The 26,338-nt window shown below is 36.1% G+C and overlaps 2 protein-coding genes across 16 annotated transcripts; one reads left to right on the top strand and one right to left on the bottom strand.

The window, feature by feature from the left end:
* Positions 1 to 4,024: 4,024 nt before the first annotated feature.
* On the bottom strand, positions 4,025 to 24,674 carry SHOC1 (shortage in chiasmata 1). 8 transcript variants are annotated; one of them, XR_016058996.1, is made up of 10 exons: positions 24,264 to 24,674; positions 23,961 to 24,047; positions 23,810 to 23,890; positions 21,861 to 21,941; positions 18,284 to 20,292; positions 16,346 to 16,553; positions 14,535 to 15,041; positions 12,092 to 13,957; positions 11,903 to 11,995; positions 4,025 to 4,202 (listed from the first exon to the last, which is right to left on the bottom strand). XR_016058996.1 is itself a non-coding variant. In XM_020671875.2 (10 exons), exons 1-9 carry the CDS (start codon positions 24,582 to 24,584, stop codon positions 11,911 to 11,913), a joined length of 5,262 nt encoding a protein of 1,753 aa, XP_020527534.1. In that variant the 5' UTR covers positions 24,585 to 24,674; the 3' UTR covers positions 4,025 to 4,261; positions 11,903 to 11,910. The 8 variants fall into 8 exon arrangements, 6 of the variants coding, with proteins under 6 accessions (XP_020527534.1, XP_020527530.1, XP_088727583.1 ...); XM_020671875.2 differs by having other exon boundaries at positions 4,025 to 4,261; positions 11,903 to 12,012; XM_020671871.2 differs by having other exon boundaries at positions 11,903 to 12,012.
* LOC18423052 (uncharacterized) lies at positions 5,129 to 11,697 on the top strand. 8 transcript variants are annotated; one of them, XM_020671909.2, is made up of 11 exons: positions 5,129 to 5,792; positions 5,903 to 6,073; positions 6,556 to 6,753; positions 6,853 to 6,975; positions 7,218 to 7,252; positions 7,461 to 7,578; positions 7,730 to 10,279; positions 10,411 to 10,563; positions 10,679 to 10,783; positions 10,950 to 11,095; positions 11,228 to 11,697. In XM_020671909.2, exons 2-11 carry the CDS (start codon positions 5,996 to 5,998, stop codon positions 11,472 to 11,474), a joined length of 3,753 nt encoding a protein of 1,250 aa, XP_020527568.1. In that variant the 5' UTR covers positions 5,129 to 5,792; positions 5,903 to 5,995; the 3' UTR covers positions 11,475 to 11,697. The 8 variants fall into 8 exon arrangements, with proteins under 8 accessions (XP_020527568.1, XP_020527560.1, XP_088727588.1 ...); XM_020671901.2 differs by having other exon boundaries at positions 6,850 to 6,975; XM_088871462.1 differs by having other exon boundaries at positions 5,203 to 5,792; positions 5,930 to 6,073.
* Positions 24,675 to 26,338: the final 1,664 nt, after the last annotated feature.

Genomic DNA, 26,338 nt, shown 5'->3' with positions numbered 1-26,338 from the left:
CTGGCTTTGAGGGAAAGGATCCCATCTTTGTTGGGCTACCAAACCCTAATTTACTCAAAACTCCCTACTCTTCCTTAGACAAGACACTGCCCTTTTCTTTTACACTCTCAATTTCCCCTACTTTGGCTTACCAATAAGGACACGCTTTTTATGCGCCCAGCCCGCATAGTATATAAATGCGGGCTTGGCAATAAATATATTTTTTAAATATAATTTGATTTTAGTTTTTTGAGAATATATAATTTTTAATCATGAACATGAACAATAAATTGAAAACTAAAAATAATAGCTTTATTAAAAAAACATTCGGATAGTTAGTAACAATTGTTTTTAGATGGATCACTTATTTGCGTCGATTTTTAAGATGGATGCTTCATACATCTTGACCGTAAATTGTAGAAATGCGGTCCAGCCCGCATGAAACAATTTTCCTTTCAATGTTATGCATACAAGTGTTTCTTTTATTTTTTTAAAAGGGTGCCTACTCAAGCACTAGGTAGAGGTGGCAATGGACCCAACGGGTAGACCTGACCTCAAGTCTGGATGTGGGTCCAAATTTTGGACCCAAAAGGTCAGGTCTATGTCCAAAACTTGGACCCGAATATCAGTTCGGGTCAGATCCAGGTCTAGCAGGACCCGACCCTAGGTATGTGGGTACTCATAAATGCTGCCAATCGTTTGTTTCTTAAGAATTTCTAGTTATTAATTAAAATAGTAAGGAATATGAGTATTCGTAAATATTGTGCAACACCGTAAATGCTGCCAATAATATGGGTGTATGTATGATGGTAAAAAAAAAGGCAAAAAAACAAAAAACAAAAAAGAATCTCATAGCCATAGGGTGATAATGAACCCGACCAGGCCCAAGATCCAACAGGTAGACTTGACCTCCGATCTAGGTATGGATCCAAATTTTTTACTCGAAAGGCCGAGTCCAGGTTCAAAACCTGGAACCCAATATCATTCATAACCCAGACCAGACTTGTTGCCATCCCTAACACAAACATGCAATCCTCCTATTTCCATTTGGTAAGGCCCGAGTTATCATCGTCATCAAACCTTTTCCCATTTATGAAAAAAGAAGAAAAAAGAAATATTATGAAATTTTAAAATTGGCCTATCTTACACTATATTTATCAACCACCCATTTAATTATTAAATAACCATCACATCTGAATATTTTTCGAGCTCCAAATTCATGGATTTGCAATCATTTGATGTTTTTTTTAGTCCTAAACCCCTTGAAAATCACGGCCAAGGCCAATGGGAAGACTCACCAAAAATTCGTATTAAAAAGACGTGACCATATTTTGGTAGGGGCATAAAAGTAATGTTTGGAAAAAATTTCATATATTCTGGAATTTTCAGGGGCACTTTGACCGAAGCTGGAGAGTTGTTCGAGTTTTTCTTGACCTCGTTTTAGCTAAATCCGGGTGCTTCTCTTTACACGGCAAATAATTTCCTTAAATCTTAAAGAGGTTTCAAATTCAACGCGCCAAAATTAATAACATAATAAATGCCAAAACATTATATGCTCCCGAGGGTGAATACATGCAATCACTCCCTCTAGGAAAACTGTCATCTCTTTTTAGGTTCCAAGAGGGATTTAACCTCCTCAGCCTAGCGATCAGCCCCAAAAATTAAAAAGTATATGCAGCTTTTTGACATATTTTAATAAATAATTTTCTAATAATAAATGGGGGTCATCCAAATTTTGGATTTCGAAGTATTTAGAAATGGATGACGTTTCTATAACGCCTAGGCTTTATAGAAACAAAATAAAGCATCACCTAAAATCCTCATTGGAAAGTACTTTCGACAAGGCTCAAAAATCAATTTCTAACGTCAACAATAAAATTTGAAACTAAAAAAATGGTACATAACTTGTAAATCTATGAACACTTGTTTTTAAGCAAAATGGATGGCCTAAATAATTGGTTATAATATACAATAGTTTAAGTCGCTTGAAATCCTATTATTTTTCACAACCGTAATGTTCAAGCATCGATGCAAACTTTTTTCAATATTCGAATTGTAATTTTTGATAAGTAATGAGGTGAGACCTTTAGAAATTTAAATTACAATTTTTTTTGAGATATTCTTAGCAATTATAAGTGAAATGATAATTTTAAAATCGAAAAAAGAAAATTCAAAATAGGTCTTGAAAGAGCAAATGTATAGTGTGCTCCCAAAAGAGTATGCTATAAACACTAGAGTAAAACAGTACGTCAAACCATTGGGTCGGCCACGTGGCGACATCTCATTCTCAAGTGTCAAATATAGCTGGACAAAGCCTGTGATTCTTAATCCTTTGCTGCCGCTACACACACGCATAATTGTATCACGCATCGGGCACGTGAGAAACTCTATTCCCAAATAAAAAATACTTGTCTCAAAAAAAAAACTAACAAATTTTAAATCTTTTTGAATAATAATTTATATTTGTTATACGGAATACAATAATTATTCACGTTCTTTTGGTTGTTTCGAACATGATAAAAAAAGTAGGTAAATGGTAGCTTGGCCGGGTTATTGGATCTCGGCCAAATAGTCGCCGATTTGTTGTACCATATTGTTATGTGGGTGAAAAATCCGGCAATTAAATTGGTATTTCGGATACAAGTGTTTAAAAAAGAAAGAAAAAAAAAAAAAAAAAAAATGGATACCATGTCGGGCACTTCGTAATATGAGTTGGACCGCAAATTCCTCGATTGTGATCGCTCGAAGATGAAAAAAATTAATCAAAAAAGAAAAAATTCACCCCGAGAATCATAGATCGCCCTACAATCCGATAATTGTTTAGGTGATACCCTAATTTAGGACCAATCCGAGCCATAGACCACACCAGTTTGAGCCAACTTGAACGATTCCGAGATAGCATGTAGATTATTTAGTCCCAACTTGAGACACATTTAAGATTAGTTTGAGTGCCAAAGTCAGATTTACTTTTAAAGTTAATGCGACTTAATTAAAGTTATTAAATAATGGAATGGAGCTCGTGGTCTTTTCCTTTCGGGCTTTGACTCATGACTCGAGTACCAAATGAAATCCAGCCGTTTCAGTTGAAAGAAATAATAAATAAAATTCGTTATAATATTAGGTTCAAGATTTGAGGACCATATTATGGCTGAGAAATGTTTCAATAATAAATTCGAGGTTTGATTTTTGGTTGAAGAGGTTATATCACGCGAAATGTAGGGTCCTCGAAATATCTTGCATAGGACTTTACCTGAATGACTGATGTACAATAAAATTTGGTCCCCCGTGAGCATATAACCTTTTGGCTTGTTAACCTTCACGGAGAACACAGTGCAGTAATGCCCCAAAAAAAGAGTTATTTGGGAAAAGAGTTTCTTATTTGACATTTTGGAATCCATTTAAGAACTACTAAATGGTTATTTTGGAAAAGAAAAAGTTGGATTTTGAGTTCTTAAACAGGATTTTTATTTTTATTTTTTTAAAAAAGGAGTTGAAATTGTGGTAATGGTACACCCCATACCTCACTTGTGGCTTCCATTCCTATTGAGAGTTTCAAAAACCACTAACTAATTCAAAATCGGGTAAAGGCCTATCTTCCTCATTAAATTACTAAATTTTGTTTTAGGAATTGACTCAAGGCATAGTAAATTACTAAATTTTGTTTTAGGAATTGACTCAAGGCATAGCTGCTCATTGTAGTGGATGTCAAGATAACTTGACATCTCCATTCCTACCCCATGTAGGAGCCCTTTACCCACTAATATACCAAAAAAACCCATGGAGAGCTTAGATTTTTCCTTGCAAAATTTCAAACGCCTGTCTTGAGACCTAACTTTTTTTTAAGCATGCGATTTGAATATTTTCTTTTAAAAATTGGTTGCTAGGTTCAAGATGATGTATCAAATTGGAGCAAGATGGATATTACACTCTTGTGGGAGCAACATATCTTTTAACTCGTATGGATACCTAGTTTATATATACTTTATACCATCTATTTAAAAAACGGATCAGTGACTCGGATCGAGTACCCAAAAACTAGTCCGGATTGGTGAATCAATGGCCCACATCACTGTTTTACTATGCGGAAAAAACAATGAAGTGGCAAGAAAACATATAAAAAATAGTGGATTGGACAATAATAAGTCTGGATTGGTGAATCAGTGGTCCAGGTCGCCGTTTCACTGTGCAGAACCGCCAGTTCCCTTCTAGACTTAAGTGTTTTCCTGTATACATGCAAAACCAGAACGACGTGACCAATTCCTGGATCAGACCGGGCGATTCCCTGACAACCAGGCATTGTTTAAATCACTGCTCTATACATAAATGTGCTTTTGTATATGTATATCTATTTCCAGTAGTGCCACCGCATATACGTGTAAATGCATTTATGCGTGATGCATTTTATAAGGGGGAATTTGTCAAAATACACCTAAAGTATTAACTATTTAGTGTCTTATCTATACGTTTTGATTTGCATTCGAAATGCCCCACAAAATACACATGATTTTAAGTTGGAATAGTAGAAAAAGTATAAAATGTTAAATAATTGAAAATGAGATGTATTTGAATATTCCCCTTGGTGCGAAAGATACGTTCCTTGAAGAGAAAGACAACTAATTTAGTGTGGACGAGCACAATAAAAATAGCGAAAAATAAAATCGAATCCCAACCAAATAAATAACCCGACAAATGGAGATAGACAAAAATATAAACAAAAGAACAACAAAGTAGGCATACATGCATACAAAAACACTGTAAATCATTGTTTATATGCACATAGAATCATAATATATCCATGCATAATCAAATATGGTTACTTGAATTAAACAGATTAAATATATTACATTAACAAATTAAATTACGATAATTCAATTTTATTCTTTATCATGTTTAGAAATTCAGATTGGTTGGCCAATAGAAATAAATTTAAGGAATTTATGAATCAAAGAAAATTTTGTGATGATGTGGCAGGAGACAGCAACACATGTATGGAAACCCCCAACCGTTGCGTTTACCATCTCTTGTATTTTTTTAATTATTATTTTATACTTTTTTTCCATTTATATAAATGATTTCTTTTTTAAAATTGACCCTTTTTACTTTAAGTTCCAACTTTTAACCCTGTTTTCAGTGGATTCCCCTTCTTCTAGTCTTTTGTGATCTTCACGTAATCAGACACCGAGCCTTTTTCAAACTTTTCGTTCTTTTTTTCTTTTTTTAGACCCACCTTTTTTTTTTTTTTCATACTTTAGTATTTTATTATTGCTGTTGTTTTTCCTTTTTTAATTTCCACTACAATTGTAGTGGCGACTACATGGCAGGGGAAGAAGAGAAGAAGTTCTCCCATCCGGCGTCCCAACAAGTCTCTCTCTCTCTAATTTCTGGTTGGTTCATTTTAGTCTCTTACTTCCTCTCTCTAAATTCTGATTGCCAGAATTTAGTTTCTCTCCCTCTTATCTGTTTGTGGGTGAATATCGAGAATGGTACAAGGCGATATCAGAAGTAGCAGTAGGACACAGGGCAATTCAATTCAAATGAAATGACGCGGTTATATTCTCTCTCTATGGTTTTTGGAGATTAATAAGATCAATGGGAGCCTATCTACAAGGAAAATATATAGGAGAAGAGAGTGATCCGAAATCAAAGTGGAAAAATATCAATTTTTTTATCCCCTCTCTCTCTCTCTCTCTCTCTCATTTTTGAGTCCGGGGAAATCTCTCTAGAGTTTTTGGTCTCTATCAATAATGACATTGAGATCAAATTTGGTAGAAATGGAAAAGCGGACAAGACTCAACTAGATGAAGCCATTAAAGGTGGGTTCTCTGAATGTTCACTTTCTCTCTCTAAAACTGTGGATTTTTTTTTTGGGGTTTTCTCTTGTAAAGACCAATACAAATGGCAAACTGATATCAGCATTTTGCAGAAGATGATATGTACATCTTATTTTTAGGATCCAATGCAAATGCAAATGTGATATGATACGTTTTGCATTGAGAGCAGAAGAGAGAGAGAGAAAATGTTTAAAGCGGCTAGATGGAGGAGCGAGAAGGCCAAGATTAGAGCCATATTCAAACTACAGTTTCAGGCAACACAGGTATTTCTAAGTGAACTCTCTGTTTCAGATGAATTTTTCTAAAGCTAGTTCTCTCCCTAGAATTTCCACAAAAAATTTATAGAAACTGAATTCAAACGCCATGTTTTAATTCCCGGAAATGAGTCGATTAGAATTTTGTTTCTCTGTCTTCTGATTGTTCTGAATGATGGGTCGACTACAAAGTGCTATATATCCTGGATTTTCAGGAGTGATCTTGCCTGATCTAGTTGAAAATGAATTATAAGAAATTTCTGGCATTGCTCTCTCTCTCTCTGGTGGGGAGTGATTGTGCATATCGGTTTGTATTTAGAATGTACTTGAAGTTTTGCTGATCAGAGAACAACTTCAAGCACTTATCTCTCGTTCTAAAAACTTGAACTGAAACAATGTCCAGTGTTTCTCTCCTTTATCTTTTCAATTCTCTCGTCAAACTATGCACCGGTGTGTACTCTCTCTCTCTCTCTCTCTCATTTCATTTGCAGGTGCCAGGAGGATGGGATAATCTATCCGTTTTTCTCATTCCTTTGGACATTGGAAAACCCACTGCAAAAACAGAGAGGGTGCCAGTCAACAACGGGACCTGTACATGGGAAGATCCAATCTATGAAACTGTGAAACTCACGAAAGACCCAAAATCTGGAAAATTCGAAGAGAAAAATTACCAGTTCATCGTTTCACCTGTAAGAACCTCTCTCTCTCTATTGCCCTAATTTACTGGTTTCTCATATGATTGAATCTCTCTCTCTCTCTGCCCTGTTTTTTTGGTAAAACCAAAGCAGGGGTCATCAAAGGGTAATTTGCTTGGGGAAATTACATTCAACTTTGCAGTATATGCTGAGGCGCTCAAGCCTTCATCACTGTCTTCTCCACTGAAGGCTTCAAACTCTGGCACAATTTTACATGTGAGTCTCATTTTATGCGAGGGTTCAATTTTATTTTATTTCTCAGAATTTTAGGGAATTGGAAAGTACAGCTGCAAAAAGAGCATTCCCAAAGAAAATAATAATTTCCTGTGGAAAATTCTTGATCTCTAAAATGTTTTTGTTTTTTTTTTGTTGTACTTTTTTTTTAATATATAAGTTCAACTTTATAAAATGTTGAATTTTCGTCTCCAACGTATTTCTCGTTTGGATTACTGCAACAGGTAACCATCCAGAGGCTGCTTTCTGGTGACAACAGGTGAATATATTCTCAGTGCTCTTAAATTTTTGAACAATAAGAGTGATAACGATAAGTCAATAACATAACAATGACAACGGAAAAAAAGATTAATTACAATAAGATGATGATGATGATTACTTTATACAACATTTTCCGAATTTGTGTTGAGAAATTTTTTTCCCTAAATTTTGCAGCTTTGGTTTTCTTTTCTTCTGTTTTTTTCCAGTGAATGTGAAAAAAGCAAGAGCTATACAGAAGTCTACAGTAAGAGCATCAGGAGGCAGATCAGTGACTGTGATGCAGATGTGTACTCAAAAGCTTCCGAAAGCACATACGCTGTTGAAGTATAGTTCTCTCTTTTGAATTCTCTCACTAGAACCAGTGCAAAATTTTAGAAGTGGGAAAAGAACAAAGAGTTTCATCTTACTCTTTCTTGATTTTGATATTCTGGTGTCGTCATTCCATGATCACATTAGTGTTTGCTTTTTTCCTCAGGAGTTTTCACCTAATGCAGGATCAGTACAGGAGCCAGCATTTTCTCTCTCTAACATGGATAGCAATCTTAGAGCATCCAATAGTTCATCAGCATCAAGTTCGGATAGTGTTTCAGGGCATGAATTCCCTCATGGAGTTGAACTAAGGAATAACAGTATGCACCAGGACACTGCAAGCTTCTTATCATTTCTAAGCAGCAACACAAAGCTTCAAAAAAATGTTGAGAAAGAAACAACAAAGGTGTTGCGAGAGAAACAAGAATCACATATTTTAGAAACAAAGACGTCGAGAGAGATACTGGATGGATCCGAGACCAGAGAAGCAAGAACTTTGAGAGAGAAACTCCATGAATCAGACTATGAAGGGAAACTTTTGAGAGAGAAACTGTATGGATCTTTAACTGGAGAAGCAAAGATGTTGAGAGAGAAATTGCATGAATCTGAGAGCTCGATTGAGAAGCTAAATAACGAGATTGCCATTTTGGCAAGACAAGCAGAAGTATCAGATCTTGAGGTACAAACTCTTAGAAAGCAGATCATGAAGGAAAGCAGAAGGGGGAATGATCTTTCAAAGGAAATCCATGTTTTGAGGGAGGAGAGAGAAACCTTGAAAAAGGAGCTCGAATTGGTAAAAAATTCTCCTAAGAAAAATGAGAATGTCAAAATTTTAGACAGTTTAAGGCGTGAAGATCTAGATTCTACATGCATTTTCGAGGAGATCAAACAAGAGCTTGAGTATGAGAAAGAAATGAACACCAATCTACGTTTGCAACTACAGAAGACACAAGAGTCTAATACGGAGTTAATTTTAGCTGTTCGAGACTTGGATGAACTTTTGGAGCAAAAAAACAGAGAGACACATGCAACTGCTGAGAGAGAGAGTTCTTGCACGTCTCGCAACCAAAGACCTGAAATACCATATACTGATGAGAGAGGACACCATTGTATCTCTTGCAAGCAAAGAATTGAAGCTCCCAATGTTGACCAGAGAAAAAATTATCATGAAGCTCAAAATCAGGCTCTTGGACAAGAAACAGAGGAAGACAGCGCACTTGAAGCCTTAGTCAAAGATCACAAAAGCACAGACATGGCATACTCATTAGAGCAAAAGATAGCAGAGCTCAATGAAGAGATTGAAGCTTATAAGAAAGATCATGAAAATTTGGAGACACAAATGGAACAGCTCGCTCTTGATTACGAGATTTTGAAGCAGGCAAATCATAATCTTACCTTGAAGCTAGAGCAAACCCAGCTCCAGGAGCAGCTTAAGATACAATATGAATGTTCGCTAAATTTGGCAATGATTAGTGACCTTGAGACACAAGTTGAAAATCTAGAGAAAGAAATAGAGAAACAAGCTGAGGCTTTCGAAGCTGATTTGGCTGCACTCACAATTGCTAAGGTTGAGCAGGAAAAACGAGCAATATGGGCAGAAGAAACCTTGAAGAAAACCAAATGGAATAATGCCAGTATGGCTGAGAAGCTTCAGGATGAATTCAAGTTTCTCTCTCAACAAGTGAATTCTACATTTGAAGCCAACGAGAAGCTGTCTATGGATGCATTAACTGAGGCTAGCGAGCTTCGGCTGGTTAAAACCCATTTGCAAGAGTCCTTGGATAAAGTCTATAAAGATCTTGAGGCCATGAAAGATCAATATGAAAGTAGAGTACTCGAGCTCACAAACCAGTTGGAGTACAACAAAGAAGAGAACGAAAAGCTTCAGTTGAGACTCGAGCAACTATCTGTGGAGCTTGAAAGCCGAAAGGCATCGGAGCAAGCAAAAATTGATGAGGTTTCATCTGAGATTTCAACACTTAAAATGGAGATTGAAACACTTGGGGGAGAGAGAGACACCTTTGCCAAAGAGAAACAAGAAAAAGAGAAATTGAGGGTTGAGATGGAGCAAATGAAAATTCTAATCGAAGAGAAAGATGCAATGTTGCAGCAGAAAAACATTGAAATAAGCAAATTAGAAACAGAGGCTGCTGCTACAGCAAGAGGCAAAGCAGGAAGAGCAGTAGAGAACTTACATGCAGTACCAGCTGAAGATAGAGAAGAAAAAGAGCAACTGATGGCCAAAATAAAACAAATGAAAATGCTAATTGAAGAGAGAGAGACAATTTTGCGAGAGAAGGAAATGGAAATAACCATTTTAGAGCGAGAGGCTGTTTTAAGGGGGGAGGAAGTCAAAAAGGCACAGGAAGTGTTATACACATTGAAGTCTGCAGAAGAAGAAAGGGAAGCGATGGTTCAGTTTCTGAAGTCAGAGCTGGAATCCTCTACATCTCAGTACAATGAGCTCAAGCATGCGTTGTATGAAGATGAAGTAGAGAAAGAGAACCTAAGAAAACAGTTATTCCATCTCAAGGGGGACCTTAAGAAGAAGGAAGACTCTGTGAACACAATGGAGAAAAAGCTCAAGGATTGCAGTTCAAGGGTGGCAAACTCTGTTCCAGCTTCAAAGCTGGGCTTCGTGAGAGAGAAAAACAAGTCTGCCCCTCGTGGACTTAAGGAGGCCACTAGCTTAAGAGAGAGAGTCAAACTTCTTGAGGTAAATCTATCATAATAAGAAACAATCATTTATAATCCTCCTTTCTCCTTTATCACGTTAGCATGATCCTTCCACTGTAAAGATGTTCTGATTTCACTTTTTCTGATTCATAACTAGTCCGAATTTTACAGGGAGAAGTGAAATTGAAGGAAGCTGCATTGGAAAACTCAAAGAAAGAGTTTGTGAAGAGAGAGAAGGATCTTCATGAAAGAATCAAGGAACTGGAAAAGGGTGTCAGAGAGCTTGCACAGGAAAACCCAAATTCATGTACAGATGAATATCAGGTAAATGTATGTAGCTATTTGATAGTATGAAAGAAGTCCAATGAAATGTGGATGTATCCTTTCAGCTAATACACTAACACAACTGAATTTCTTATAATGAATTTATAATTTGCAGATAAATTCTTTCAACAACCAAAATGGTGAGACTTTGAGGGATGAAAAAGATGTCCCTGAGATACTTGAAGCCACTGTAGACAACTCTTCAGTTAAGAAACTGCAGGTGCAACTTTTCCCTCCATATCTTCTTATTTGATTCCTTGCACAGAAACTCTTTTAAGTATTTTTCACCTGGAATTGCTCATGCACACAAAAAATTAAAATAAAGAAAAAGTGCTTGGTCAAATAATGAAAAGAAAGACACACTAATGACATCTATATAAAAGCAGGGATATGAGAAGATGAATGCCCAAGGGGTAACTGAGGTGAAATCAATACATAAAAATACCATTGTAGTTGAGTCACCTGATTCTGTTATGGAAGCTGCAAGTCAGATACCGGACCCAAAGAGGAATTATGTAGAACAAGTAGAAAGGTAAATACAAGAACCTCCTCCACCCCTTAGTGTGTGTGTGTGTGTGTGTGTGTTGAATAGCACAACTTCTATGACCAGCTACATGTAGCGTTATCTCTTTTTCATTGGCCTAAATTGCTAATGTTCTCACAGGATCGTGAAGAATGACTCAACCATGGAACAGAAACTCAGTCTTGACTTAATAGATGATCGGGCCAGTTTTATTGAATTGATGAATGAATTAGAATTCCTGAAAATGAAGAACAAATCCATGGAAGATGAGCTTAAAGAAATGCAAGGAAGATACTCCGAGATAAGCCTCAAGTTTGCAGAAGTAGAAGGAGAGAGGCAACAGCTAGTGATGACTGTCCGAAATCTCAAGAATTCTAAGAAAAACTGATTATTGAAAATCACATGTGGTGTATAGATGAAGTTAGAGGAGGATAGGTAGCAGTTTCAAAAGGAATACGAGCTGATAGAGCTTTTTTATAAGAAAAGTATCCTGTGTATACAAGTAATTCTTTTATAAGCAGGCATCATTGTCTGCATTATATTGTAATGGAAAAAATAAAAAAATGGAAAGGGAAAGGAAAAGAAAGAAAGGGAAGTGCCGTTTCAAGCCTTATGTTGTGTGCATATTCTTAGGGGATCATCAATACCAACTTCTCAACAATTAAGCAAGCCTTGAAGTTGGAATAGTTGTAACCCAAGTTAGGAAAGCTATAGCTAACACAAGTTAAAAATAAATAAAAAATGGAACCAATCTGATATGAAAAGTCAAGGCAATTTATAACCATGAGGAGATATACAAAGTCCCCATGGAAGTACCTGCCAGCTCAAGAACCTCTTTGAAACTTATTTCTGAGGTTGTTAATGGCCCCATCGCTCCAGATTAGTCGACTTTGAGTTTCATCTCCATTCCTTGTGAAAGATAGAACCTGGAGTTTACCTAAAAGTTGAATAACCGTATTCTTAGAGCTATTCAGGAAACAATTAAAATTTGTTTGGATTTCAAACCTGTCGAGCTCTTTTGTCGAGTGGGGTCCATGCTGGAGCCAAGTAAGATGAAACATTTCCCTGCTTCTGCTCCCTCGGTGATAAATCCAAAGGAGATTGAAATCGTTTCTGAAACTTCTGTTTGGATGCCTTTTTTGCTTGGTTTCCACCTTTGTAACGATAGCCTTCAAGAATGGATGGACTTTTCCTGGTGAAGCCTTTGTCTATTCTCCTTGAACCCCCAGGGCTGTTCATATATGTGTTACAGAGAGGAAGTGTTTTATGCATTTTGGACTTCTCCTTGATTCGGTTGAGGAATTCAATAGTCCAGGGTGACCCTTGTTGCGGTCTTGGCAATTGCGAAGCCTTCAAAAATGAATTCTTGATGTAACTAGAAGAACTTCCTTCTTCTTGGAGTGGCAATTTAAAGGGAACTTTTAGAAATGTTTGCTCCATCTTGCTATCTGGCAAGATCCCTACTTCATGTTGGTTAATCAAACCATCCACGACAGCTTTTATTTTTGGTTTTTTGTAATTTTTCTCTTCAAATAAATTTTTGGAGTCTGTGAATGGTATCCATGTGTCTGAATCACAGGTGATCTCTGCAGAGGTCGGAAATCCATGAAGATTGCTTGGGTCAAACATCAATTTGCTGATATCATTAGAGTTCCCAGATGGAGATTCTTTTACTACATTATTTCTAGTGAAAACTTCCACAGTTTTCATGGGAGAAAAGATGTTATCACTAAAGAAATCAGTCTCAAGGTCAATTACTTCAGTTCTAATGGCCTCATGTGCATCGTCAGTTCTATCGAGGTCAATCCATTCTATTTCTTTTGATGATGTAGTAGCCAACCCCTGCTTTGGACCCAGATGGGGTTTCACAAATTCATGCCTTTTTTCCTTTCTCTCTCCTCCTTCCACTGATTTTCGATGGAATTCATTAATGTGTGAACCTCTATTTGCATTCTCAGTTCTAGCACGGTCATCTATCTCTTTCAATAGAGTAGAACCCAAGCCCTGCTTCACACCCAGATGTGATTTCAGTACTTCATAATTTTGGCTCTTTCTCCCTCTACCTTCCGATAATGTTTGATGCACTCTATAAACATCTGAACCTTTAGTAGCATCCTCAGCACTATTCAGATCACCCCAATCAATTTCTTTGAATAGAGTAGTACCCAAACCATGCCTTGGATCCCTCTGTGGTTCCACTAATCCATAACTTTGTTTCTTTGTCTCTCTACCTTCCAAGATTTTTTTATGCAGTTCATTCACATTAGAACCCTCATTTGACTGATACAACAGGGAAACACTTGGTTCACCTGCTTTGTACTTCTTTGACGGCATGACATGCATGTGGTCAACCTCTAAAATGTCAATTGACTGAATTTCTGGCCTCTGATGAGACTGCCTGTTAGTGTAACTGCTATCTGTATCCATTGCAGAAGATAGTGAGGAACAATCAGTCGTTCCTGATTTTGATTCTCCCAAATCTCCATACTTGCATAAAGCACTAAACAGAAGAACACTTTCTTCAGAAACATTATAATCCCTTAAAGCCATAACTCTCTGTTCATGTGTCCATTCTAGGAACTCCCTAAGCGTGATACCACATGATAGGACTGCATGAGCTAAGAGTGGGTTGATAGAAGGGAAGCTTGTAAGAAATGACTCTGCTAAGGTTTCAGATTCAAGCATTGCAGGGTATAAACATTTATTCAATCTTGCCGAATGTCTAATGGTGCTCTCGATTATGTCGTCAGTTAAATCAGATGAGCTGGAAAAAAACAGCTGCAAATTCATATTCAGGCTAGCTGCTGCAGCATAAAGTCCATCTGATGACTCCATAACTGCTCCAAGAAAGATACTGTCCCCTTCGAAAATCTGGGAGAACAGTTAAGTGTACTGATTAGTACAGCTGATGAGAATCACGAGACTTCTATTTAGATATAATATGTAAGTCACAGAACATGTGAAATAAATATGAAGAAATCCATAAAAAGGTGACAGTGAACAAAAAAAGGTAAAGATTAGATCTTAATTCAACATATCAATGAGAGATGAATGAAAAATTCAGCGGTACACATATGTAACAAACAGAAATATGTGGATACAGTCATTAGAAGATATGACAGGTTTCTTAAGGAAAAACTTTCGGCAATGTGTATAGTCATGGACTGGGGCTGACACTGTATATAATTAGTATTTTCTCGGTGGGTTCTGTAACTACTTTTTTTTTTTTAACATTACTGGCAACGAATATTTATGAAAAACCAAAATCAAACGTGAGTAAATTCTAAAGGTACCAGAGAGGGACAGGTTTATATTCACCTTAAAAGGAACTTTGGAAAAAGAATTAGAAAACATGGACAAGCCATACGTATGGTACAGAAAATAGCATTATCAGGCTCTAAATTTAAAGCAACTCAGTAACTTGTCTCAAGATATTCAAAGAACATACCAGTATACAATCACTGAATGTGAAGCTTAGAGACATCAACAGTTCAGAAGCTATATTCTCTATGCACAGAGGCATGCATGAAGAGCTTTCTGCCCTTATCGGAGCATTCATACCAAGCTTCCTAGCAGTATACCATAACAAGCACATTGTAGCACTGAACACTAGGTCCACTGGCACAGGCATCTCTCTCTCCACAACTTGCACACCTTCTTTCTCCATTGCAAGAATCCTTTGGTATGAGCTTCTCCGAGATATAAGCAGTTCTCTATCAAGATTCTGCGTGTTCACAATGATAACTAAATTGGGACGTGAAGTAAATTGAGTCCCAAGCTTCATAGGATCATGTGATTCTGCTTCAATCAGAGAGCTGGCTTCTTCTACTTCTGAAGCTTTAGAAGTTGTGCTATGAGCACCCTTTTCTGATGGCGGAATATAGTTTAACAGTTTAACCCATTGGCAGCAGTTAAAGTCCTCATGTGAGGTACGGAAAGTTTGATTAGAACCTTCCTGGAAACAACTATAAGTCAAGTTTACTTTACATCAATTGTTGTACAAAATCAAGGAATATCCAACAATCCATCTCAGGAAATAATATAGAAAGAATATCAAGAAACTCGGCATTAACTGCACAGTGCCTCATTTTCAAGGGTAGTTTCAATGCTGCCACACCATGCTTCTTATGATACTGTCACATTGGGGCCACAATTACCTTTGTGAACCAAGAGTGACCTTGGCAGGTCACAGTGCCACACTTATGACCATCCAAAATGTGAAGCCCTTTGTGGATAACACCTTATCCTTGGATTTTTGTCCTAATATAATCCCAGTTATATATCAATTTAATACTAAATATAAATGCAACATATTGAGTAAAATTAACACAAAATTTAAAATGTCCATAAACTTGTCAAGTAAAGAAAGAGATAAAAGTGTAGTAATATAATAGGCAGTAGTTATTCGCCTGCATCAAGGGCTTTTTGCACATGCATATATGAGCACACACACTCGAGCATGAAAGCTTCTCATTATGCAGGTCCGAAAATTCAGTTCCAATCTAAACCAATATAAAGCGAGCTTTCGCATAACTATTCTAAAATTTCTGTATGTATAATTAATCAAGTTGACTGCAACAAAATTCATGAAGGCAAGTCATTAGTGGAAAGCAGTCATCCAAAACTTATTTTAATTAACAACACAGGCTAGATGTCCGCAATCCCAAGTGTAAGAAAAGATAGTCATGCAAAATGAAAGGATCAACAAGATATTTAGAAGTTGTAAGTTCATATATGCCACTACCTCCATGTGAGACAGTGTATATAAACATGTTAGGTGGATAAGAATAAGATATTCCCAAGGACCTCATTTGACACTATCACAAGCTAACGTAAGATTTATTTTCTAACAAAGTACCAAAAAGTAGAGGCGTGGATACATTTGACTAATCACTTCTGATGCAGATAGTAGATCAAAAGCTCAATAGAAGTCTTTGTGTTCCCGGAGAGGGCTTGAATCAGTAGTAGCTCACTCTGAAGTGTACATGCTATGGGTAATTATGAGAAAACTGAGCAGTGGCTCACCAACATTGGGTTCTTTCAGTCTACTATTCATGCATAGTTTATTTCCTGCAATAACTTGACACTAAACATTCTAGCACGACCATAACTGATTCACAATCATAAATTTGGTTATGAAATAACAAACAAAATTCAACCTAGCAGATGGCTTACTACACTTCAAATACAGAATATATGCTGACTATACAAATAATATAACAACACACTTAAGCAAGATACATAGAACCTAAAAATCACCTTTACAACTTCAGGATGCTCAAGAGCATCAGAGCTATCCCATAGTGTGCCAGAGACATCAAGATCATCCAGATTAACCTTGAGAAAATCAATGCAAGGTAGACCAACAAATGTTGTGGAGATAACAGATACCCTAGATGAATCATATAGACCCCCATATTCAAGGATGATGCTGAACTCATTAAAGGGAAATGATGACCAAACGTTCCTTCCAAATAAAAGAAATCCATTATCAGTTTTACATTAAATGTAAAATTGCACTTCGAAAACTACCTTGAATACAAATAGTACAGCCCTTAAAAGTATGTGTGCATGCTTCAGAATTGTAATGATGCAAACAAATGGGATGATTCACCAAAAAGTGGAATATGTATCACAATATGAAGCTAAGCAAGAAATAATTAGCTCGATAATGAGATTGGTGTTTGATGCAACAAGTATAAACATGTCTTCCATATGAAGATGATTGGTTATAAAACCTTCAAAATTTTGTCTAACTTCAAATGGATGATCAAATCTGATAATTTCAGAGCATCGCCCATGATAAGGTTTAGTGACAATAAGAGAGACTGGCTTTGGAGCATGAAACCCAAAATCAAACATTAGGCAGACAGATCATGACATTTGTTACTTGCTTATAAAAGCCATACGACAGGCAGGGACCTTCAACACTCACCAACTCCCAGGGAAAAAAAATTGCAAGTGGGTTTTATGGGAACTTTCCTATATAACATGTAGAAGAATTCTCCTTCGTCAGGGCAAATCATTGAGGAGTTTAGGCCCTACATACATAATATGGTACAGGAATCACTTTTGTTTGTCCCAAGAATGGCTTTTTGTTTATTGCTCTCTGTATATCTAGTATCTAGTATTTTTTTCAACATTTCAAGCTTATCAATACTTTTGGATTTACTGATTTCTAGTATCCACAATACATTCTGCTTGCACTAATTTCAAGGATCTTATTAAATCCTCTTTTTAGTGTTGTACCTTTCCAGATCCTCTTTTTACATATTAGTCTCTACTAATTTGTAAATCCTTTTATTCTAGAAATTGTAGGGGATATTTTACTCATTACTTAAGTCTTTTTAGTAACGAACACATTCTGATCCGATAGAATCATGAGATTCTTGACATATGAATATATTTTCCACTTCTTTATTTCAATATTGGTCATGATATTGAACTAGCGGCAGAAGCTAGGATTTGCTCCCACCAAGTTTTCATTTTTTGGGTCAGTTGAAGGTTTTCACCAAACTCGGGAGAATGTGAAACACATTGCATTCAAACCCATTTGTAAGCATCAAATAATGATTCTATGATCATGATACAAAATTTTAAATTAGGGTCACCAGCCATATGCACAGCCATAGTTTTTTTCCTTTTTTTTTTCTTTTCTATGTTTCCAATTGAAAGATGGAGCATCATTGCCCATGAAGTAAAGGTCATTGAGGTATTCCAAAACCTTATGGATAGTGCTCATATACATCATTCTAGCAGAGAATGAAGGATCCACGGGTTGAGGGTGAATAACAAGATTACACTTATGATACAAAAGAACAAAGTAACAAAAATAGTGATACATATCAACAACTTCATATTCGCCATAGACCACAAAACAGATGATTAAATCAACATTTAATACACACACGTACACATGAGTGGATATGAGACAAATACATGCATAACATAAGAATGACATTTAATGTACGCAAATACACACATACATTTATATAGAGATATGCATACATACACAATAACATTACACAAAAAACATGCATGTGTGTGTGCGTGTCCGCCTGTGTTGTGTGTGTGCATGTGATTTTTATTTTTTTTGTGTGTATGTGTGTGTGTGTGTGTGTGTGTGTGTGTGTGTGAGAGAGAGAGAGAGAGAGAGAGAGAGAGAGAGAAAGAGAAAGAGAGAGAGAGTAAACTCACTCAGGTGAAATAATCAAGCAATCAAAATTCAGAAGTGCCTCTAAAATAGAGAGGGTTGGTTCCTCTTTGTCTTCAAAAGTATTCTGCCGACTCAAATGCATACGATCAATGCCCCATTCATAATAGAGCATACCCATGGTAGCCAGCTTCTTTTTCAATGGCAACCAGAATATCCTGTCTGCCACAATTAGTGTTTTTTTACCATTTCGAGAAGAGCTCAAAGTAATGATCCTTTCCATAATAGGAAGGGAAGGATGTGATTCCATAAGCCCCTTCTCTGCTTTACTGTGTGCATCTTCAATTGAAGACTGTAGTAAGGACAATCTCATTTTGAGAAATTTCACACTCTGAACTAAATTCATCACATATAGATGAGTTGTGTAGATTCCAGAATAACACAAGTAATAGGCCATCTGCTTCAGGGCATACAGAGCAATAAAATTCATGAAATTTTCATCTTCACACTCCAAAGTGGACAGACATTTGCCGGAGTGTTTTATTAGATCCATAAGCTTCAACTTTGAAAAATGCAGAGCATAGTCGACAACACTCAGTGTACCTTTACTTTGTAAGAGAGCAATATTCTCCAAGATGGCTACACAGCTCTTTTGGATTTCATGAAAAATATTCATAATAGGGTCACAAAGATTAATCCAATGTATCTTCACGTTCCACTTATGACTTGTACTCTGTGTGAGAATAGAGGCCTCAGTTGAGTTCCTAGAGGAAATACCAAGAAGACTGGTTCTAGCAACATTCTCCTGGCTTAGATTTTCAACATTTCCCACGGTCGTGCCTTTTCGAGCATGTATGAAGAAACTCAGATCATTGGATATGGACATAGACTCATAGAGTGAAGAGAGATTCTCAGAGTTCGTCTTAATTGTGGTTTTTAGAGCTTGAGGTATGTTTCTGCTATTTGTTTCACGCAGAACAGATGGATTGCTTCTAGTTAGAGGCACTGAGGCTGAAGTCAGAGTGCCAGGAAAGTCATGAGTGGTTGCTTTACTGAACCATACTGTGTTTGATGCATCTGGAAGCTCATCATCAACCAAAAATAGGAAGTCCAGTTCCACCATTTCTTTAGTGGAATCCAGTTTAGAAGATGTATTGATAGAATCCACCTTCTCTGTCTTGCTCTTGAGAGTTAAACAAATATTACGGTTGCATTTATCTTCTTGAGAAAGATGCCAATCCAGGTAAATCCAATCACAGGCAGATGCCGAGTGAGGCTTTAAATCATCAAGAATTCGATCAAGAAGTTCACATAATGAACACAACTCTTTATAGTCAGGCAGGGCAGGTATAGGCAATGAATGAAATGTCTCATCTGCCAATGCTAATTCTGGACCAACAATGCATTCATTGAAGGTCTTAACTGAATTTAAGTCTTCTTTGAGCAGTACCTCCAATAAATTAGTTTCAGTGACCAACTCTAAATCAGCTAGATGGAATGCTTGACAATAAGACCAGTCCAGGAATTGATACTTATCAAAATTGATATAATGAACCAAAGAATAAGAATCACCATCTAAGATCTTCATATCAATTCTCGAACACATCGTATTGGTGAAGAAGTCATTGTCAGGACACTTATACTCCATATCTAATAGCTGTACAAGGCATGTAGAATGAGGTTCTTTGCACTGCTCAAAGGAATCAAGTTCCAACAAAGTCTTCCACATGCTATTGGTCCTTGACCTTAGAAGTTCTTCAAAATCGAACTCTATGTCATTTTCATAGAAATGACTATTTATTTCACTGGCAACCAGAGAATGGAACGTTTCATCTCCAAATTGTGCATCGTATGCCTCATGGCCAATCTCACAAACCTCAAAATGAGTAAGGTCACCTGAGAATTGATGTGTCATGTCAGCATCTATATTTGCATTTTCAACTTCATGGATTTCTTTCTCTGAAAAAGCCTTGGCAGGCATGGGTTCGATTATTGATCTTGGAAAATCATGACAATGCAAGCCCATGTCTCCATGATTGAAGTCAAATATGTCCTGCAAAAACCAATCCAAAATGCAACAAAATTCATACATACATAAAGCAGCATATATGATTTATCAAGATGATTAATAGCCTCAAAGCAAATGGAATTAATTTTAAAATGATGCTATTTACTATTCCATTCCCACATTTGGAAACAACAGCGTCTGCATTTTCTTCCCAACGACAACATATTACACAAACTGAAAATTTTGCATTTTAAATCAAAAGTTGAATTGGCAAGCCAAAGAAATCATACTTTAAGAGAAAAAAATTCCAAGTTGGAACAGATAAAATTGAATTTTCCTAGAATGAAAATTATGATGAAGTCCCTAAGAACATGATACCAAAAACTGAGCAGACAGCTAAGAGGCAAAGATGCTGGTTACAGCAGCTAGATCAGATTATAATCTTTTCATTAATGAAATGTATGTGAGATTCACTAGTTATACATGGAAACAACCACTTGGAGATTGGTGTAGTCCAGTGCACATAAATGGGGACTGAGTATGAAAAAATAGAGGCTTGAATCCTGTGTGCAACCCCCTCTCCCCCCCCCCAACAACCTTTCTGTTAACTAAACATATAGAAAAGAGAAAAGCAGAACTAAGCTCTAAGTTGAATCACGGATGAATGGAAATCCTTCCTTTACTAAAGATATGTTTTGTATTCAAATATTATCCTGTGCTGCTGCTGAGCACCATGAAACCTCTTTGAACTAAGTTGGGATGCCTAACACTATGCTGCCAGGCATATTTCTATGATGTGATAGCATTCTGTCTCAAAGCAAACAGCATTTCTTCTCGGTGCTTAAAAGACTCCTAAAGAAAATGGAAGGTTATATTTCTGCTAAGTGGCATCTTACAAGTTACTTTCACCTCATTGTCAACCCCAACTTTCATATAACCATAGTTATCAAGACTGGACCAACCCATACCTTGGCTGGTCTAGTGCAAAGTAAAAAGCAGGTTTGATAAAAACTTGTCCAAAAGAGTGTTTAACCGGTTCGAGCTAGTCTAACCAGCCAGTTTAAACTACTTGTCTGATTCCACCGGCTAAACAAAGTGGGCAAATTTTTTCTAATATATTACTTACTTTTACACTATTATTTGTATTTTTTTTTAATATTTGTATGATCTGATCAAACCAGTTTGACCGGTGATCAAATCGATTTTGACTAGATCAGATCCCTTACCGGTTCGGTGGCTGGACCGATCCTGATAACACTACATATAACATTTTTGCTTATAATCATATACAAACCTACAGAATTATGGGTATATTCACATGCAAACATTCATATTACATAGTACATACTATATACGGACATATATGAATGTATGTGTATGCATCCAGATAGGTGGAAGCTAGATTATTAATTTGGCTGTCCCAAGTGACCAACAGCATTCTACCAAATGAGTGGAAATCAATCAATGAAATAATACCCTAGCTTTCAAGATAAAGGTTAGTTTCATCTTATATTTTCCAACATGAAGATAGGAGCCTTCCACAAGTGCCTAACTATTTTACGAATAGAAAGAAACCAGGGAAAATCATTCAAAACATGATAATCAACGCCAACCTGTGTGAAGCAAGAGAAAGAATTAAATTCTTGAGTGTCAAGTTCTTGCATTGTCATATCCAACATAAGGGTTGTGACCTCCTATTATAAATACAAGAAATTGACATCAATGGCTGAAATGAGTTAGAAACTGATCCTCACAATGACATGCACTTACGTTATAGAATAGATAGAGTAATAACCATCTTTCATCAAGCAGGAGCACCAAATTACATAAAAATATGCTTCAACATATATGAGCTTGTTTTGCACAAATTATTGCCCTTATGGAATAAGTAGACTATGATGGATTTACAATGCATGTATCCCAAGAGAACACCTAGAACTCGATAGATTTACGCAATTTACCACAACCAAATTCAAGATGCTTTATAGGATATATAAAATTCCTTAAACCAGGCAAACTTCTGAACATTAAAAGGCACAAAGAGACAACTCAGATCAAGGCAACACTGAACCCGAGATAGTTCATAACACAATATGTCAAATTCATTATATTTCAAGGAAAAAATTTATATAAGGTTACAATGGAGAATTAAGATGTACCAAAAAAATCCATCGTAACAAACTGTTTTGGAGTTGGTAAACCCTCTAATTGATCAACTCGACGTCAAGATGTAGAAGAAAAAAAAGATATTACGTCTCAAAAATAGTGCATCTTGCATCACATTATCTTTACCATCTATTTTCATGTGTTTATAGATTTACTTAATTTGAACCATTTTTTGAGTCTAAAATTTTATAATTAGAGATGAAAACGGTTTCCCAGGCCATCTTTAGAAATTTTGACACCAAAATTACATCTTATGATAAAACTTGGTGGTGCACGTTAATTTTATTGTTTTAAGGTTGCAACCTTATGCAAACCACACCCATATTTAAAAGGCTACCTCATTGCTGATGAATAATAAGCATTCAAGCAAACGTGGAGGAAGGAAAACAAGCAATACATTGAAAGTTAAGTAAATCATAATTTCAAAAGGAATAGCTATGTTATTGGAAAATCTTCAATAAAAATAGGAAAAAGTTTATATAGAGCCGAGGCTCTAAACAATCAAATTAGAGCCCACCTCAAAAATTTCACTGGAAGAGGTTGTTATGATGCCCAAATATCCTTAAATTGATCATCTCGACATCAAGATGCATGGACATGAGAGAAAAATGGATTTCAAGTTTTGTAAATAGTGCATCTTGTAACACATTTTTGGACCATCAATTTTCAAAATTTGCAAGTTTTCATAAATCTGCAAGATCTACACTATTTTTTAAGTTTAAAATTTTATAATTAGAGATTAAAATATAGGGTTTGGTTTCTATAAGGTTGCAACCTTAAACAATCCAATTAAGGCGCACCTCTGAAATTTATCATAACATGTAATTTTGATGTAAAAAATTATTAGGATTATCTCAAAATCTATTTTCATATCTAATTATAAAATTTTAAATTTCAAAAATGGTTAAAATCAAGCTGATCTATAAACATATGGAAATATTGAAAATGAACGGTCTACATAATGTGTTGCAAGATGCATTATTTTTGGGACTCAAAATCTTTTTTTTTTCACATTCATACATCTAGTTGTCGAGATGATCAACATTAAAACAACTTTTTCCAATGGATTCTTGGGGTGCATCTGTAATTCTACATTTTGAGGTTGCAACCTTATATAAACTTTTTTCTAAAATATATTTTAAGGCTATCACAAAGATTTTCGGTATTGAAACCACATTTCTCGACACTATTTGAAGGTGTGCTTTACTTTGATTGTTTAGAGCCTCGGCTCTATACAAACCACATCCATAAAAATAAGCAAAAATTACAAAATTAATAATTTTCAGAAGAGAAATAACTCCTGCAATTACTGAATATTGAAAACGTTTTGAAGTTGAGGCAATTCACATATTCTAAACTAAAATAAAGAAAAGAAAAACACATATAACCCATTCACCTGAGGGAGATCAACCTCCGGTGTCTCAAAATGAACAACCCTGTAAAGTGCACCGTTCTTTCCCTCCTCCAATAAAGTATTCTGCAAAATATGGGAAGTTCATGATAATAAATATATATCGCCACATGCCTTTTGAGAAAAAAAAACGTACTTCATTAGCTTTGCTTTGCTTCTCTTGAGCCCCATTTCCCCCAGTCTTAACCAAATCGAAATCCCTTGCCCTTTGCAACTCCACTCTCTGAGAAAAAAAAAAATCATTCAAATTATTCTCTATAGTAATATAATTCTCAACTTGTTCACCTCATTTTCCTTCTCTTTTCCTCAAATCACTTCTTATTCATCCTTGTTCCTAGAAGATAACCGCTCTGAGACTCAAAGCTGTGAGAAATAAAACACTCCAAAACAAAATAAACCCCTAACTTCCATAATCCACCAAGGAAAGCACCATACTCACCTGATTGAATTCAATCCTTTTCAATTTGGGTTGATTTCCTCCACTCGTACGCTTTTCCAGAGAATCGTCTCTTTGCAAAGCCAAATTCTCAGGAATAACATATGAAAGGAAGGCAGATAAGGCTTTATCGAAAGATAGAGCTTGTAGCCCATGGCTAAGGCTGAAGACACAGTCAAAGAAGCAGAATTCCCCTTCCGTTTCAGAATGATTCAAAAAAACTGAAGCCTTCAAAGGAGGAAGCTTAGGGACTGGTAAAGATGTGAAACCAGATGTATCGGAGCTGTGGTTAAAGAAATCAAGGACTAGAAAGCGAGTCCGCATGGCCTTCAATTCTGTTTTTTAGGCTACTTATAGTTTTTTCGGATAGCTTTTACAGTCGCTTAGGGTTTGTTAGATTTTGATGAGCTCTTCTGAGTTTGAAGAGCTCTCTCTCTCTCTCTCTCCCTTCTGAGATTGAAGCGCTCTCTCTCTCTGGTTAATTACAGCTTGATGGTCTCTCTCTCTCTCTCTCTCTCTGGTTAATTACAGCTTGATGGGCTCTGCCTCTCTCTCTCTCTCTCTGGTTAATTACAGCTTGATGGGCTCTGCCTCTCTATCTCTCTCTCTCTCCACTTTCAAATTGGAAACTACCAGTGATCGAATGCATTTATATATGAGAGAAATGGACGGCCAGATTGCATGATGTGGCCTTACTAGGCAGTATGCTTACCGTTGATCAGGCGGGCACCATTTCTTTTTTAAGTGTAGGCACCTACTTCACCCGCCGAAAAAACATGTACCGTTAAGCAAATCTAGCTCCGAAATTTTGGTTCAATGCACAGATTTCGGTTAAATTGCGGTTGCGGTGCCTTTCGTTTCGAGCTTCACTCCCACTTTTATCCGAAAATTTCATTTTGTGTTGAATGTAAGTGGCAAGTTTTCCATGATGCCCTTTTCTACAGTATTGGAAGAATAAGGCTCTTGTTTTAACTATGCATCGGGATCGTCCATTTGTGAGATGATGATACTTAGATTTTTAAGAGTTTAAAAAATTTATGTTTTAAAAATAATTTCAAGGTGAATCTCAATCGTGATTATTATCCAAGCCTTATTCTAGTGATTGGAGGTCCTGCATGAACCATATAACATAAGTTTAGAATTCATAATAAGATGTTACAAAATTTTATGTTAGCTTCCTACCAAATGCACCCAGCTTTTTTACCCAAGCTTGAGACGGGTCAAAAGAAAGTTTAAAGTCTTCACCTTTGTTATGCAATAGAAAAATCTCAATACATTGTAAAAGATTTCAGGTCTTAAATGGCTTCTTAAAATGGTCACTCAAGGCTTTAGAAATGGACATACACTTCTTTACTCTAAATTAAACTTGGGAGGTGAACCAACAAGTTTAGTAGAGCCTTATTAAAACTGTCAATTTTTACTAACTCAATGATATCTATGCCACGAAAGCACTTTCAACAACGAAAATATCCATGATGGCTCTAAAATTAGTTTCCAACACTGACAATGAAATTCGAAACTCAAAAAATAATACAACTGATATGGGTCTATAAATACTTTTTTTTAGGGCGAAATGGACTTTTTAGATAATTTGTTACAATATACATTATTTTTAGAGCTTAAATCCTATTTTTTTCACAACCATAATATTCAAGCTAAAATTATTAATGTAAAGATTTTCTAATGCTTGAATTGTAATTTTTGATGAGTTATGAGGTAAGGCTTTACTTATTTTAATAGGGCCGAAGCCCTATCCTTAAAAGAAATTGTATATTATAAAGGTTATGTAGTGTAGTATAAATATGTCATTATTACTTCTAGCATTCGCAAGTAAAATCCGACATCTCTGATGGTGTCACATAATAAAAAAATCTGACAACTTGGGGTGTGCGTTCAAAGCTTGTTTTTAGCACCATTTATTGCATGAAAAATAAAAAGCAAAAACTTTCTACTGTATACTATTGCAAGAGGCAGGTTTTGATTATTAAGGAGCTATGTATCTTGGAAACCGTATTTATGATTTTTGGCATATGTCAAAATCTATCATATGTCAAAATCTATAGACACCATACTGGTAC

Source organism: Amborella trichopoda, chromosome 7 (genome assembly GCF_054954075.1).
Source record: "Amborella trichopoda isolate Santa Cruz 75 chromosome 7, AtrichopodaSantaCruz75HAP2 v2.0, whole genome shotgun sequence".
Lineage (NCBI taxonomy): Eukaryota > Viridiplantae > Streptophyta > Magnoliopsida > Amborellales > Amborellaceae > Amborella > Amborella trichopoda.
Note: the sequence above shows the minus strand (reverse complement) of the source record. Positions and strands in the feature narration are given on the sequence as shown.